Source organism: Callorhinchus milii, unplaced genomic scaffold (assembly GCF_018977255.1).
Source record: "Callorhinchus milii isolate IMCB2004 unplaced genomic scaffold, IMCB_Cmil_1.0 Scaffold14, whole genome shotgun sequence".
Classification (NCBI taxonomy): Eukaryota; Metazoa; Chordata; class Chondrichthyes; order Chimaeriformes; family Callorhinchidae; genus Callorhinchus; species Callorhinchus milii.
In genome coordinates, this window is record NW_024704755.1 from 16,141,729 (window position 1) to 16,154,280 (window position 12,552).

The window sequence follows — 12,552 nt, forward strand, 5'->3', positions numbered from 1 at the left end:
CCAACCAGCGCCTAATACTTTTGAAATTAGGAAAGCAGGATGCATCCCTCCAGGGAGTGGAAGAGAGAACGTGCATTCCATTCCATAGTATCTCTAGGAATTTCCATATGTAGGTGGGATGTGTGGAACTCTGTTTGCGGTGCCACTCTGCCCCTCTGGAACTCCATCCCGCAGTCCCTCCGCTCGCCCCCCCCCCCCCCCCGCCCCCGCCTCCCTCAAGACCCGTCTCGAGACCCTCCTCTTCAACCGTCCGTGCTTCCAAAACTATCTCTGCCGGTCCAGCGCCTTGGGACGTAACCTTGTTGTTGTTGTTGTTGTTGTTGTTTGGTTTGGAGACTCTTACGCACGGTGACGGGTTTCCTGTGGGGAAGATTTGCTGCGTAAATGTAGGCGTGAGGACCAGGTCACCCCCCGGGGGAGGGGAGGGAGGGGGGGAGGGAGTGTGAGGGAGCCCACAGTCACCAGGACTGATGTGTGGCAGCCACAGCTGGGAGGGGCTGAGGGACCAGGGAGGTTCCCAGGCTTCACTCCTTTACCAATATGGCCGCCACCCCCCCCCACTTCGCATGCGCAGGACCTGCAGCGTCCCTGCTCCACTGTCTCCATGGCAACAACTCCAGCTCCCGACATGCACAGCGCCTGCCGGCTCACGTGACAGAGAGAGCCAGGAGAGAGGGAATGTGATAGAGAGTGAGAGAGAGAGAGTGACAGGGTCAGAGAGAGAGAGAGAGTGACAGGGTCAGAGAGAGAGAGAGAGTGACAGGGTCAGAGAGAGAGAGAGAGAGAGAGTGACAGGGTCAGAGAGAGAGAGAGAGAGAGAAGAGAGAGTGACAGGGTCAGAGAGAGACAGAGAGAGAGAGTGACAGGGTCAGAGAGAGAGAGTGACAGGGTCAGAGAGAGAGAGTGACAGGGTCAGAGAGAGAGCGAGAGAGAGTGACAGGGTCAGAGAGAGAGAGAGAGAGAGAGTGACAGGGTCAGAGAGAGAGAGAGTGACAGGGTCAGAGAGAGAGAGAGAGTGACAGGGTCAGAGAGAGAGAGTGACAGGGTCAGAGAGAGAGAGAGTGACAGGGTCAGAGAGAGAGAGAGACAGGGTCAGAGAGAGAGAGAGAGTGACAGGGTCAGAGAGAGACAGAGAGAGAGAGTGACAGGGTCAGAGAGAGAGAGTGACAGGGTCAGAGAGAGAGAGAGAGTGACAGGGTCAGAGAGAGAGAGAGAGAGAGAGTGATCAGTCAGAGAGAGAGAGAGAGTGATGGTCAGTCAGAGAGAGAGAGAGTGACAGGGTCAGAGAGAGAGAGAGTGACAGGGTCAGAGAGAGAGAGAGTGACAGGGTCAGAGAGAGAGAGAGAGTGACAGGGTCAGAGAGAGAGAGAGAGTGACAGGGTCAGAGAGAGAGAGAGTGACAGGGTCAGAGAGAGAGAGAGAGAGAGAGACAGGGTCAGAGAGAGAGAGAGACAGGGTCAGAGAGAGAGAGAGACAGGGTCAGAGAGAGAGAGAGAGAGTGACAGGGTCAGAGAGAGAGAGAGAGAGTGACAGGGTCAGAGAGAGAGAGAGAGAGAGTGACAGGGTCAGAGAGAGAGAGAGAGAGGAGAGTGACAGGGTCACAGAGAGAGAGAGAGAGTGACGGTCAGAGAGAGAGAGAGAGAGAGTGACAGGGTCAGAGAGAGAGAGAGAGTGAGAGTGACAGGGTCACAGAGAGAGAGAGAGAGTGACAGGGTCAGAGAGAGAGAGAGAGAGCTGTCCAGGTGAGTGGTGGGTGATGAGGAAGAGGATGCCAGGCTGGGGGGGGTGAGTCAGGGTCACACTGCACACACACACACAGTGCCTGGGACTGGACCCACTGGGACCGCGGAGGACGGAGAGGGGAGAAGGAAAGTTCAGCTGCGTTACAATGTGAGTGAGGAGTGAGGGTCACACATGTGAGAGAGCTGCCATTTACAGCCCTGTGGGGACCGGTCATGCTCTGCCTCACTCTAACCTGAGCAGGAAGGGCAGCAATCAAAGTGGCTCACATGTGAGGGGAAGATGGAAAGCCCATTGATGCCCGTGGAGGTAAGGGAATCCCACGCTCTTTATTCTGAGCTGTTAAAAGACTTGTTGAAGGTCTGTACAGTATTTACGTAGAGTTTCACGCAATCGCACAAGAACACAATGCAGTGGGACCTTTCCCGGCTGAGCTGCCCTACGCCCAGTGCTCGTACAGTAACTTATCCTACAATGGGAACTACTGTACTGTGCGTGTACTGCACTCTACTCTGCCTGTATCACATTGGCTCAGTTGCTTGCGCTTTCGTCTTTGGTTGAGTCAAGAAAGGTTGTGGGTTCAAGCCCCCACGTCGGGACTTTGAGCTCAGAGTTGAGGCTGCCACCCCAGTGTAGTGCTGGTGGTGGGGGAACTGATGACACACACTGTATTGTCGGTGGTGCAGTGCTTTGGATGAGACTTTCAATGCCTGTTCAGGCGGCCATTAAAAGGTACAGATACAGATTGACAATCCTCCAGATAAATCGCTCATCCGCCGCAAAGCTGTTTGCGCATACATGGCCTACAAAATACACGCTTTCTCCATTTGACGGAAAATCGCTCTGAGACGCTGCCCTGCGTGGAGGGCGCCATATAAGTGCAAGTTGTTGTTGTAAATCCTGTGAAGCACATTGAGACGTCCACTGGATGTGAAAAGCCCTTTTTGAAACGCATTATTATTATTATTATTTCATGAAACAGCAATTACTTTGAAGCTGTTTGAAATGCCATGACGCGGGAAGGAGCTATAAAATATGTTCTTTCTTTGATACAGTGATACGCGTTTTCCCTGTAAAAAGTCTTTGCTCTCCTGCGGCATCGCTTACAGTGTCAGGCACTCGGCAGTTCGCTGGTCACAGTGCACTAGACTCGAGGAGGCAGAAGCCTCTTTATCTTGTGCATTAATAACTTCCAGCCTTGCGTAGATACAACTTATGAAATGTTGCTGATGGCTTATAATGATACTGAAGGTAATGGATTTAAAGGGGGCCAATTTAGCATCTGTTTGGGTTTAGAAGCCTTTATCATCTCTTGCAAAATGCATAGTGTTGCATGAGGTTCGTTCTCTTTATCATTCCCCCTTTGAATCTCGTAGGGATTTAATATCTTCCTTTACTGTTCCAATATTGAAGGAATTTCTTGGGGTATATACTACATTTGCTTGTATGTCCCTTTCTGCTCCCTGCTCTCTGGACCCCATCCCCACCCCTCTCCTTAAATCCCAGCTCCATCTCCTTGCCCCACTACTCGCCGACCTCATCAACCTCTCCCTGTTATCTGGCACTGTTCCTTCCCCCCTAAAAACAGCCATCATTACCCCCACCTTGAAGAAACTTCCCTTGACCCATCACAGCTATCTAGCTACCGGCCTATCTCAAACCTCCCTTTCCTATCCAGGATCCTTGAGAGAGAGCCATTGCCTCCCAGCTTCGCTCTTTCCTCCCAATCCCTCCATGAGTCCCTCCAATTAGGTTACCGTCCCCACAGCACGGAAACTGCTCTGGTCAAGGTCACAAATGACATCCTGACCATGTGTGACCAGGGCTCCCTCTGCCTCCTCATCCACCTCAACTTCTCCGCTGCCTTTGACACCGTGGACCACTCAATCCTCCTCCACCGCCTCTCCCACCTCAACCTTCAAGGTTCTGTCCTTGACTGGTTCAGGTCCTACCTTTCACTTTGTTGCAGCACACGATCCTCCTCCAGTTCCTGCACTATCTCGTGCGGAGTTCCTCAGGGCTCTGTCCTCGGTCCTCTCCTCTTCATGCTCCCCCTTGGTGACATCATTTGCAGACATGGGGTAAAATGGGTAAAATTTGTGTGTATGCGGATGACACACAACTCTACCTTTCTGATTCCATCCTGAACTCCAGGACTACTGGCGTCCTGACCGACTGCCTGTCCGACATCAAGTCCTGGACGAGGGACAACTTTCTCCAACTGAACGTCAGCAAGACCAGGGCCCTCCTGATTGGCTCACACCAGCACCTCCGCATCTCGGGCGCTGGCAGCATCAGCCTCCACGGCTGCACTCTCAACCTCACTAAGCCGGTCAGGAACCTGGGCGTCTTGTTTGACCCTGAACTGTCCTTTCTCCTCCACATCCGCTCCATGACGGGCACTGCCTACCACCACCACCGCAACATTGCCAGACTCCGCCACTGCCTCACCCCTCAGGCCCCCAAACCCTCACCCACACATTCGTCACATCAAGGATCGATTACGGGAACTCCCTCCTCATCGGCCTTCCCAACTCTTCCCTTCACAAACTGCAGATCATCCAAAACTCTGCAGCTCGTGTACTCTCACGCACCAGGCTCCGCGACCCCATCACTCCCACCCTCGCCCGACTCCACTGGCTCCCCATCCCCCAGAGGATCGAGTTCAAGATCCTCATCCTCACTTTCAATTGCCCCCTCCTACCTCTCTGACCTGCTAACTCCCTACCAACCTTCCCGCTCCCTCCGTTCAGCGGGCTCCAGCCTGCTCCATCACTCAGATTAACAATCTTAATCTAGATTGTTTCTCTTACCCCTGTACCCCCAAATCTAGCTTGGGTTAACAACAATTTTTAACCCAAAATGGAACTGGGGGAGGGGGGAGCAATTTCCCAGAATGACAGTGGGCAGCAGGAGATGTGGTGGGGGGGGGGATTGTTATTCGAGTGTTTTTAGTGGTACAGCAGAATGTTGGAGAGCGTCTCCATTGTAACATGTCCATGTTACCACCAGCCCAGTAATGGTAATGCTTCTGTCAACAGGTGATCAGGTACATACTGAGGTTCCTGTGCACATCAGATAGAAAGGAGGCATCACTTGTGAATAGGACCTGGTATGCTGCCTCCCTGGACCGGAATCTGCAGGTAACCTTTATGTTCAAAGTACATTAAATTCCCCCTTGCAAGCGAGAGGACCTAGGTTCAATTCTCGGGCAAGGTGAGACCTTAGACAAATTTCTTTACTCCACATGCCTCTGCATACCTAGCACTAACTAGAAACTCGGTTATTAGTTGATGCGGATCGCTTTGATATAGCTCCTTATCACGTCTCTGAGACATCCCAAAGTGCTTCACAGAATATTAGATTACAGCTTACATTTTATAGCGCCTTTCACGTCAGTAGGATGTCCCACGGCGCTGGACAGTGTATAGCATTTCAGACTCAAGCTGGGGTCAGGAGGAGAGAAGGGAGGGGCGGGGAAGGGGTGGTGGCCGATGGCATGGTCGAAGAGGAGGGTCTTGAGGCGGGACTTGAAGGAGGCTAAGGAGGGGGCAAGGCGGAGTGATTGGGGGATGGAATTCCAGAGGTTGGGGGCAGAGTGGCTGAAGGCTCTCCCGTCAATCGCGCACAGCAGTGTCCCACAAACAGTCGTGGATTGAAGTAAATAATTTTGTTTCAAGAAATGTCATTGGATAGTTGAATCGTGGTTTATTTCCCCCTCTCCCCTCCCTCCCCCACACACCCCACCAAAGGATTCTTTATTGCTCTCCACTGCTATCCTGGCTGAGATCAGCCAACCAACTGTGTTGGTGTATATGCCTCAGTTCATAGTTAACCAATCAGTCCCACTCCCCTGTGCTCTCCCCATCCACTTGCATAATTTTCCTCTTCAAGTAACTATCCAATTCCCTTTTGAAAGTTGTTATTGAATCTGTTTCCACCGACCGTTTCAGACCGTGCATTCTAGACTGTAATAACTCTTGTGTAACAAAGAAATCCTCTCATCCCCCCTCTGGTTCTTTTGACATATTACATTACAAGTTGTCTTGATATAACCTCAAACCTTGGTGACCAATATCATTTGTGGAATTTTTATACAGAAAAATGTCTCGTACAATATCCAGGGATGCTCTGCCTCTCTGGCGGCCATCGAAGGTTTAGGGAAGAGACGTTGCCCGTGTGTTGCCATCAGGAACCTCGACGAGTCCGCGGTTTCGAAGCGTGTTGTGCAGAGCGCTGCGCTCCACCTGGCCCCCCACCTGGGGAACCTCTGCTTACACAGCAGCAACATCAGCGAGGCCGCCTTCATGACCCTCATCCCTTGCTGCCTTAACCTGGCCAGGCTGGACATCAGCAGCTGCAACAGCCTGTTCATGCCCGGCACCTTACTCTCCAAAGAGGAGAGCAGGCTGCGGACCGTGGCAGCCCTGGTGGGACTCCAGCACTTGAATCTGTCCAACCTCCGCTTCCTATCTGATCTGACCTTCACCCGGCTCACTGACTGCACTCCCAGCCTCATGTCCATCTCGCTCAGTGGCTGTCACATCGCCTTCCGGTTTGACCCGTATCAGGGCACCAACGCCTGCAATTCGACCGCTATGCTCTCGCTGATCAGCATCCTCCGCTTCATCAGGAGACAAGCTCACACGTTGAGGGCTTTGAACTTCAGCCGGACGGGAATCGGCTGTGATGCAGTGCGGACCCTGGTCCAGGTGGAGGGGCTGTGCCTGGAGGAGCTAGTGCTGCAGAACTGCAAGGACCTGAGCGATGAAGCGGTGTCTGCAGTCTGTAGATGGCAGCCCGGCCTGACCACCCTGGACCTGACCGGCTGTACCGAGCTCACCGACAAGTCTGCCATCACCATCGCCTCAGGCTTGCTGAATCTCAGACATCTGTACCTGGGCAAGATCCGACGCCTGACAGACGTGGCGCTGAAAGACTTGCTGTCCATTCCGTCCCTTCAGACCTTTGACGTGTCCGAGTGCTACCAAATAACCGGCTCTGAGCTGGTCAAAGGGCTGAGCTCGCAGCAGCCGGTCACCGGCATTGTAACCCTCAACCTCAACTGCTGCGGTGCGATGAGGGTAAGGCCTGGGAATAACTTAACGCCGTATAAGAACAGCTTGTACTTATCCAGTGCCTCTCACACAGGGTTAATGTCTTGAGATCCCAAGGAATGGATGGCACCTACACCTTTACAGCCTGGCAGTGCTTCACAGTATTTACCAATCATTGACTTTGTGGAGTCCTGTAGTGTATCGGTTCGCGCACTCACTTCGCAAGCGAGAAGATCTGGGTTTGATTAATTATTTATTAATTAATTAAAGTAGTTCAAGATCTTTCATTTAATTAATCACTTTATTTAGTTTAAGTTCTCATCGGAAGGACTGCCTCTAACAATGCAGTGCATTCCCCAGGACTGCATTAGAGTGTTACCATGGTCGACATGAGTTCAAAGTCTCAACGTGGGGCTTGAACCCACCTTCTGACTCAGAGTTGAGCATAATACCAACTGAACCAGGCTGACACAAATATAAGTAGAACATGAAGGGCTTTAATAAGTAAAGCCCACAGCAAACAACAACAACAGAATTACATCTTTAAAGCGTCTTTCACATCGGGAGGACGTCCCAAGGTGCTGGACAGACAGAATTACGGAGCCGAGCTGGGGTTCGGGGTGAGGGAGGATGGAGGGCAGGGGGGGAAGCAGGGAGATCGAAAGCCTGGTCAAAGAGGAAGGTCTTAAGATGAGTCTTGAAGGTGGCGAGGGAGGGGGCGAGGTGGATGGACTGTGGGATGGAGTTCCAGAGGGTGGGTGCAGAGTGACGGAAGGCCTGCCGATAGTGGGGCGAGCGAGGCGGGGGACGTGAAGCAGACCGTAGCCCACTGAGCAGAGGGAGTGAACAGGTTGGTAGGGGGTTAGGAGGTCGCAGAGGTAGGGGGGAGCAAGACCGTGGAGGGCTTTGAAGGTGAGGACCAGGATCTTGAACTGTAATAGGCAGGCAGGCAGGTTAGTAGTGCAATCCCTCCCTGATAGATTCCAAAGCTATGTGATATTGAATAGTCAAGTGATTGTAGGTATCTTAAACCAGATCTTACCATCTGTGTTCAAGAGGAAAACATATACTGCCTTCCTTCGGTGGGGGTGGATTTCCATAGCAAGTGAGCAGATTCTAAGAACGATAACTGTTTTGAATAGAGAGGTGACTGACAGCTTGAAGTGATCAGAGGAGAACAAGGCACTAGGCTTGGATTGAGTGTTTAAGGAAATGGCTGATGTGAACAGCTTGGCATTTCACTGATGTTAATACGATTGCTTTTAATGGGTTAAATTCCGCAGGACGCCAGTGTGTTCTCTTTGGCAAAGCTACTGGGGAGCAGTCTGTGGGAACTGGACCTCACCTCCTGTGTGTACATTACGGATATCAGTGTCCGCGCCATCACCAGCTACCTCAGGAACCTGAAGGTGCTCCGTCTGGGCTGGTGTAAGGAAATAACAGACTGGGGGCTACTGGGAAAAGACCAACCTACTAGCAACTGTGGACCCGACAAAGAACAGGTCTGTTTCTGTTATTGCCTGTGAATGTATCATTGGCCACATGGACATTTCACATCGGAATCCAGATGCTCCTGCAGCGGGGTAGAATTAACAAACAGGGCCGCTCCTTCAGAGAGCTGGGAAGGTTTCAAAACAACACTTCCATTAGAGTTACATTTCCTTTTAAGCTGGTCCTAGCTGGACAATTGGGGATAGCTTGCCAGATAATGTTTGCAATGACGAGCTATGCAGTTTTAGTTCAATTCCAGCGCACACTCTGGGGACCCCCAAGCCTTTGCTCTTGCCAACCTGTGCCTAATACTTTCCACGATTACGTAAGCAGGGTGCGTCCCTCTGGGGACCGAGTGTCAACTCTGTTCCAGGCAAATGGGAAATTTTCAAGCACTGTGATGAGTTTCTGTGTGTTCCAGACATCCATCCAGCTGATCAAAATAAATCAATTTTCCACAGATTTGGATTATTTTCCTCTTATATTATCATGTTACTAACACTCTGCCAAATAAGGTGGTGGAGGCAGAGTCCATTGTGGGTTTCAGGAGAGAAGAAGATGGATTATGTGAAGGATAGAGGCATGAAGGGGTTTGGGGAGAAGGCAGGGCGGTGGGATTGAATGAATAGCTAGGTTTAAGAGTAGACTTGATGAGCCAAATAGCCTCCTCCTTTTCTGTCCTGTCCTGTAACATCTATGTTTGGAATTCCCATCGACCCACTGGAACTTCACTCCAGAACTAACTCACGACTCAGATTTATTTTTGAAGTAACGCATTTAAGAAATACCACAAACTAGACCCCAATATTGTTTTAAAATATAAATTTAAAGCTTTCAACGCTCCCGGTCTGGCCGCTCTTCTTACCCTGAGTGGCCATTGGCCATGTATCAGCCTTGGCAGTGAGTGTTACAGCTGAGCCTTACTCTCCATCCAGCTGCCACATATAAGCACAAACAATAGAAGGGGCTATAGAGAAGGAGCCCTTGACTGCTTTTCTCCTCTCTAACCTTGGGAAAGTTAGAGCCATTTTAGCCTCCCTATATTCAAACCATTGAGGTTTTTGTCTGTAAGCCTCAGCTTTCAACATTACTTCTCAGGGCGAAACCTTAGGCAGATTTCCTTACACCACACACCTCTGTTTACCAAGCAGTAAGTAGGAACCCATTTGTTTGTCGATTGGTGGATCGCTTTTCTGGGGGTAATAATCCCTCCCACCAAAAAAAATAATAACTTGGTCACTGAATCCATGACTGTTTGTGGGACGCTGCTGTGTGCAATTGGCTGCCATTTTTCGCCCACAACATATACAGTCAATTCACTTTACAGTATATTCTGTGAAGAGCTTTGAGACGTCTCAAAGACGTGATGAGGGGCTGTATCAAATGCAAGGATTATTATTATTATAATTACCCTGATCAGGGCTGCACCCAGTCCCTAATGTTAAAGCGATCACTGTTTTTTCTCCCAGAGAGCTACTGAGCCCATGTTTAGCTGGAACTTTGGTAACGTGGGCTTTTGTACTCCACCAAAGTGCATCAATGAGGAATCCCAGATCATAACTCAACCCGACATTGAGATCTCAAAAGAAAAAGACGGAGCCTCTCTCGGTGCTTTGATGCGTCTCAAGGAGCTAAAATTGACTGCCTGCACCAAACTGACAGACGCCAGCATAACTAAGGTATTTCTGTGCAGGATGCAACCCAGTGGGCTGGACCCTGGAGAAGAGAAAAATTAGTTGTTTTATATTTTAATCGACTTAAAGTGTCTGAAACAGAAGGCTGTGGGTTCAAGGTATCGGCACCTGAGCTCATAGTCGAGGCCACTTATGGCCAACTTGTGGCCCGCGGGTGGCATTACACAGGTGTTGAATAGTCATCTAGGCCGCAAACTGGCCATCCCTGGACTAGGCTAGCAATCTTCCATAGCACTCGGGAGTGCCAGGATATTGGAGGTGCCATCCTTTGGATATTAATTAAAATAATAGATTATTACCATGCAAATAACTTTTTCTCAGTTACTATATTAAGGCTCGGTGCCTGTTTCACATTTATCTGTTGTCATCCTTCCACCCTTACTCCCTTTACTTTCCAAATCCCCCCCCCATAGAGGTGAGGAGAAATTTTTTCACACAGCAAGTTATTCGGATCTGGAATGCATTCCCTGAAAGGGTGGTGGAAGCCGATTCAATAGCTACTTTCAAGAAAGAAGCAGATAGATATTTGTGGAGGACAAATTTTTAAAGCAGTGGGGAGAGAGCAGGGAAGTGGGATTGATTTAGATAGCTCTTTCAAAGAGCTGGCACAGACGCGATGGGCTGAATGGCTTCCTTCTGTGGCTGTAAAATTCTATGATTCTATGAAAAACATCCCCCACAAACTGACTGTCTATAGGGAACACCCTCACATGCTCCCTCCGGTCTGCACGATTCTCTGTACTGTCTTTTTCAGGCACTTTGAGCTGTTCATTCTATGTGGAAGGAGTTGTTCTTACTGAGGGCAATGACTAGGAATGGAAATCAGGGTGGGTATTGAGTGAATTTCCCCATTTTTCTTAATGGTAAACCGAGGCGATTATTGACCAAGGAGCCTGGGAGCTCCTCTTAGGGGTAGGGTTATGGGCCAGAACATACTTATTTGGTGGTAGTGGGGTGGGGAGAGAGCGATGTTGTATAATGGGAATATTCTGTCTCTGATGTATTATGCCTTACAGCGGATAATAGAAATCTGGGAACGATTACATGGCTGTAATCCAATTGAGCAGCTCAGATGATGCCATAAACCAAACCAGTGAATCTGCCAAGATTTACAAGAGTGATCCAATCCCTCTGATGAAATTGCTGCCTTGAAATTATTCCAGGATATCAGTTTTGTGAAACGCATAATGTAAAATTTATGGGTTGCTTGTTTTTTGTGGGGGATGAAGTCCATCTTTAAAGTTATCAGTGGGTCTTGGTACTCTCTCTTTTCTCTCTCTCTCATTTTCTCTTTCTCTCTCTGTTTTGAGGTGCATTTACAGGCGTAAAACAGGCACCTGTTACACTCACTGTCTGTACTGCAACCCACGGAGGACCAGGGAACAAACTGGGGGGACAGGAGCCATAATCAAAAGCGAGGAATTGGCTGTAATTTCATTAACAGAATCATGGTTGCAACCTGGACATGATTGTCAATGAAATATTGCGGGTTGGAATATAGTTAGAAAGGATGATGAGGGGAAAAGGGGTCGTTCTACTTGTCAGAGGATCTATACTCACTGGAAAGGAGAGATAAATAATGAGGGAATAAGAGACTGGTTAGTCTCTTAACTCCTCTGGTTAGTGATAAAGGATATAGCCACGCTATTGGGGCAAGAAAACTTACCTAAGGTTTCTCTCTGCCTGGGAAATGAACCTAGAACCTCTCATTTAGAAGCCAAGTGTGCTAACCACTACTCTATGGGCCTCCAGAAAGCAGCAATATACGATTAAATGTCAGTGTCTGGTAATTGAACAATACAACCTCGCAGTTTATGAGTCAATAAACAGCCCAATGTAGTAAATGGGGCTGCAAAGTCTGAGAATCTATGGTGCTGGGCCCCACTGATTTACAGGGATGTCAAAATGGAACAGCGATGGGCAAGGGGTGTGGTATTGTTTGTTGGTTATAAATGTTGGTGCTCGGCACTTCTTAACTTTGTGTTGTTTAGCGGGGTCGTAAAACCACCAACATTAAGTTGGAGTCGTAAAACCTGCACTTACAACAGCCGTTTGTGTGTGTGTTTGCCAGGCCAGGCAACGTTCTGTATGGACTTTGATTAATTGACAGCTCTTTTGCCTTTGTACAACAAGGTCATCTTCTATCTTCACATATCAAATCCAAGGGTTTTATCTTTAGAGCCAGAGGTTAGTGGAAAAGGGTTGCTGCGTTTACACATTATAAGCTCAGCTCATACATATTATAAGCCTACTCAGTTCCTGTTAACCCTGCAAGCTAAAGCCCTAAAGGGTGGGGGTCCAAGCTGGACAAGCTGCGGGCAAGCTTGCTAGACAGCAATATCAACGGCAGACTATGCGGTTATAGTGGGTTAAACTCCAGCAATTACTTACTGCTAGGTAAACAGAGGCGTGTGGAGTAACAAAACCTGACTACCTTGTATACTTGTCTTACCTGAAAGTCTCTGGTTTCTGCCTGTAAAGCCAAATTGTCATTAGATGGATAGTGATAACTGAATTGAGATTGGATGGTTTCAGCCAATTGACAACAACAACAGCTTACAACAACTTGT

General features: G+C 49.3%; 1 protein-coding gene across 1 annotated transcript; it reads left to right on the top strand.

The window, feature by feature from the left end:
• Positions 1-1,772: 1,772 nt before the first annotated feature.
• On the top strand, positions 1,773-9,967 carry lrrc29 (leucine rich repeat containing 29; the record flags this gene model as incomplete). The annotated part of the gene is given in 5 exon segments (XM_042340393.1): positions 1,773-2,049; positions 4,782-4,883; positions 5,841-6,824; positions 8,081-8,299; positions 9,758-9,967. Coding segments are annotated over 5 exon segments (1,542 nt in total), but the record flags the coding sequence as incomplete, so codon positions are not given.
• Between the last annotated feature and the right edge of the window lie 2,585 nt (positions 9,968-12,552).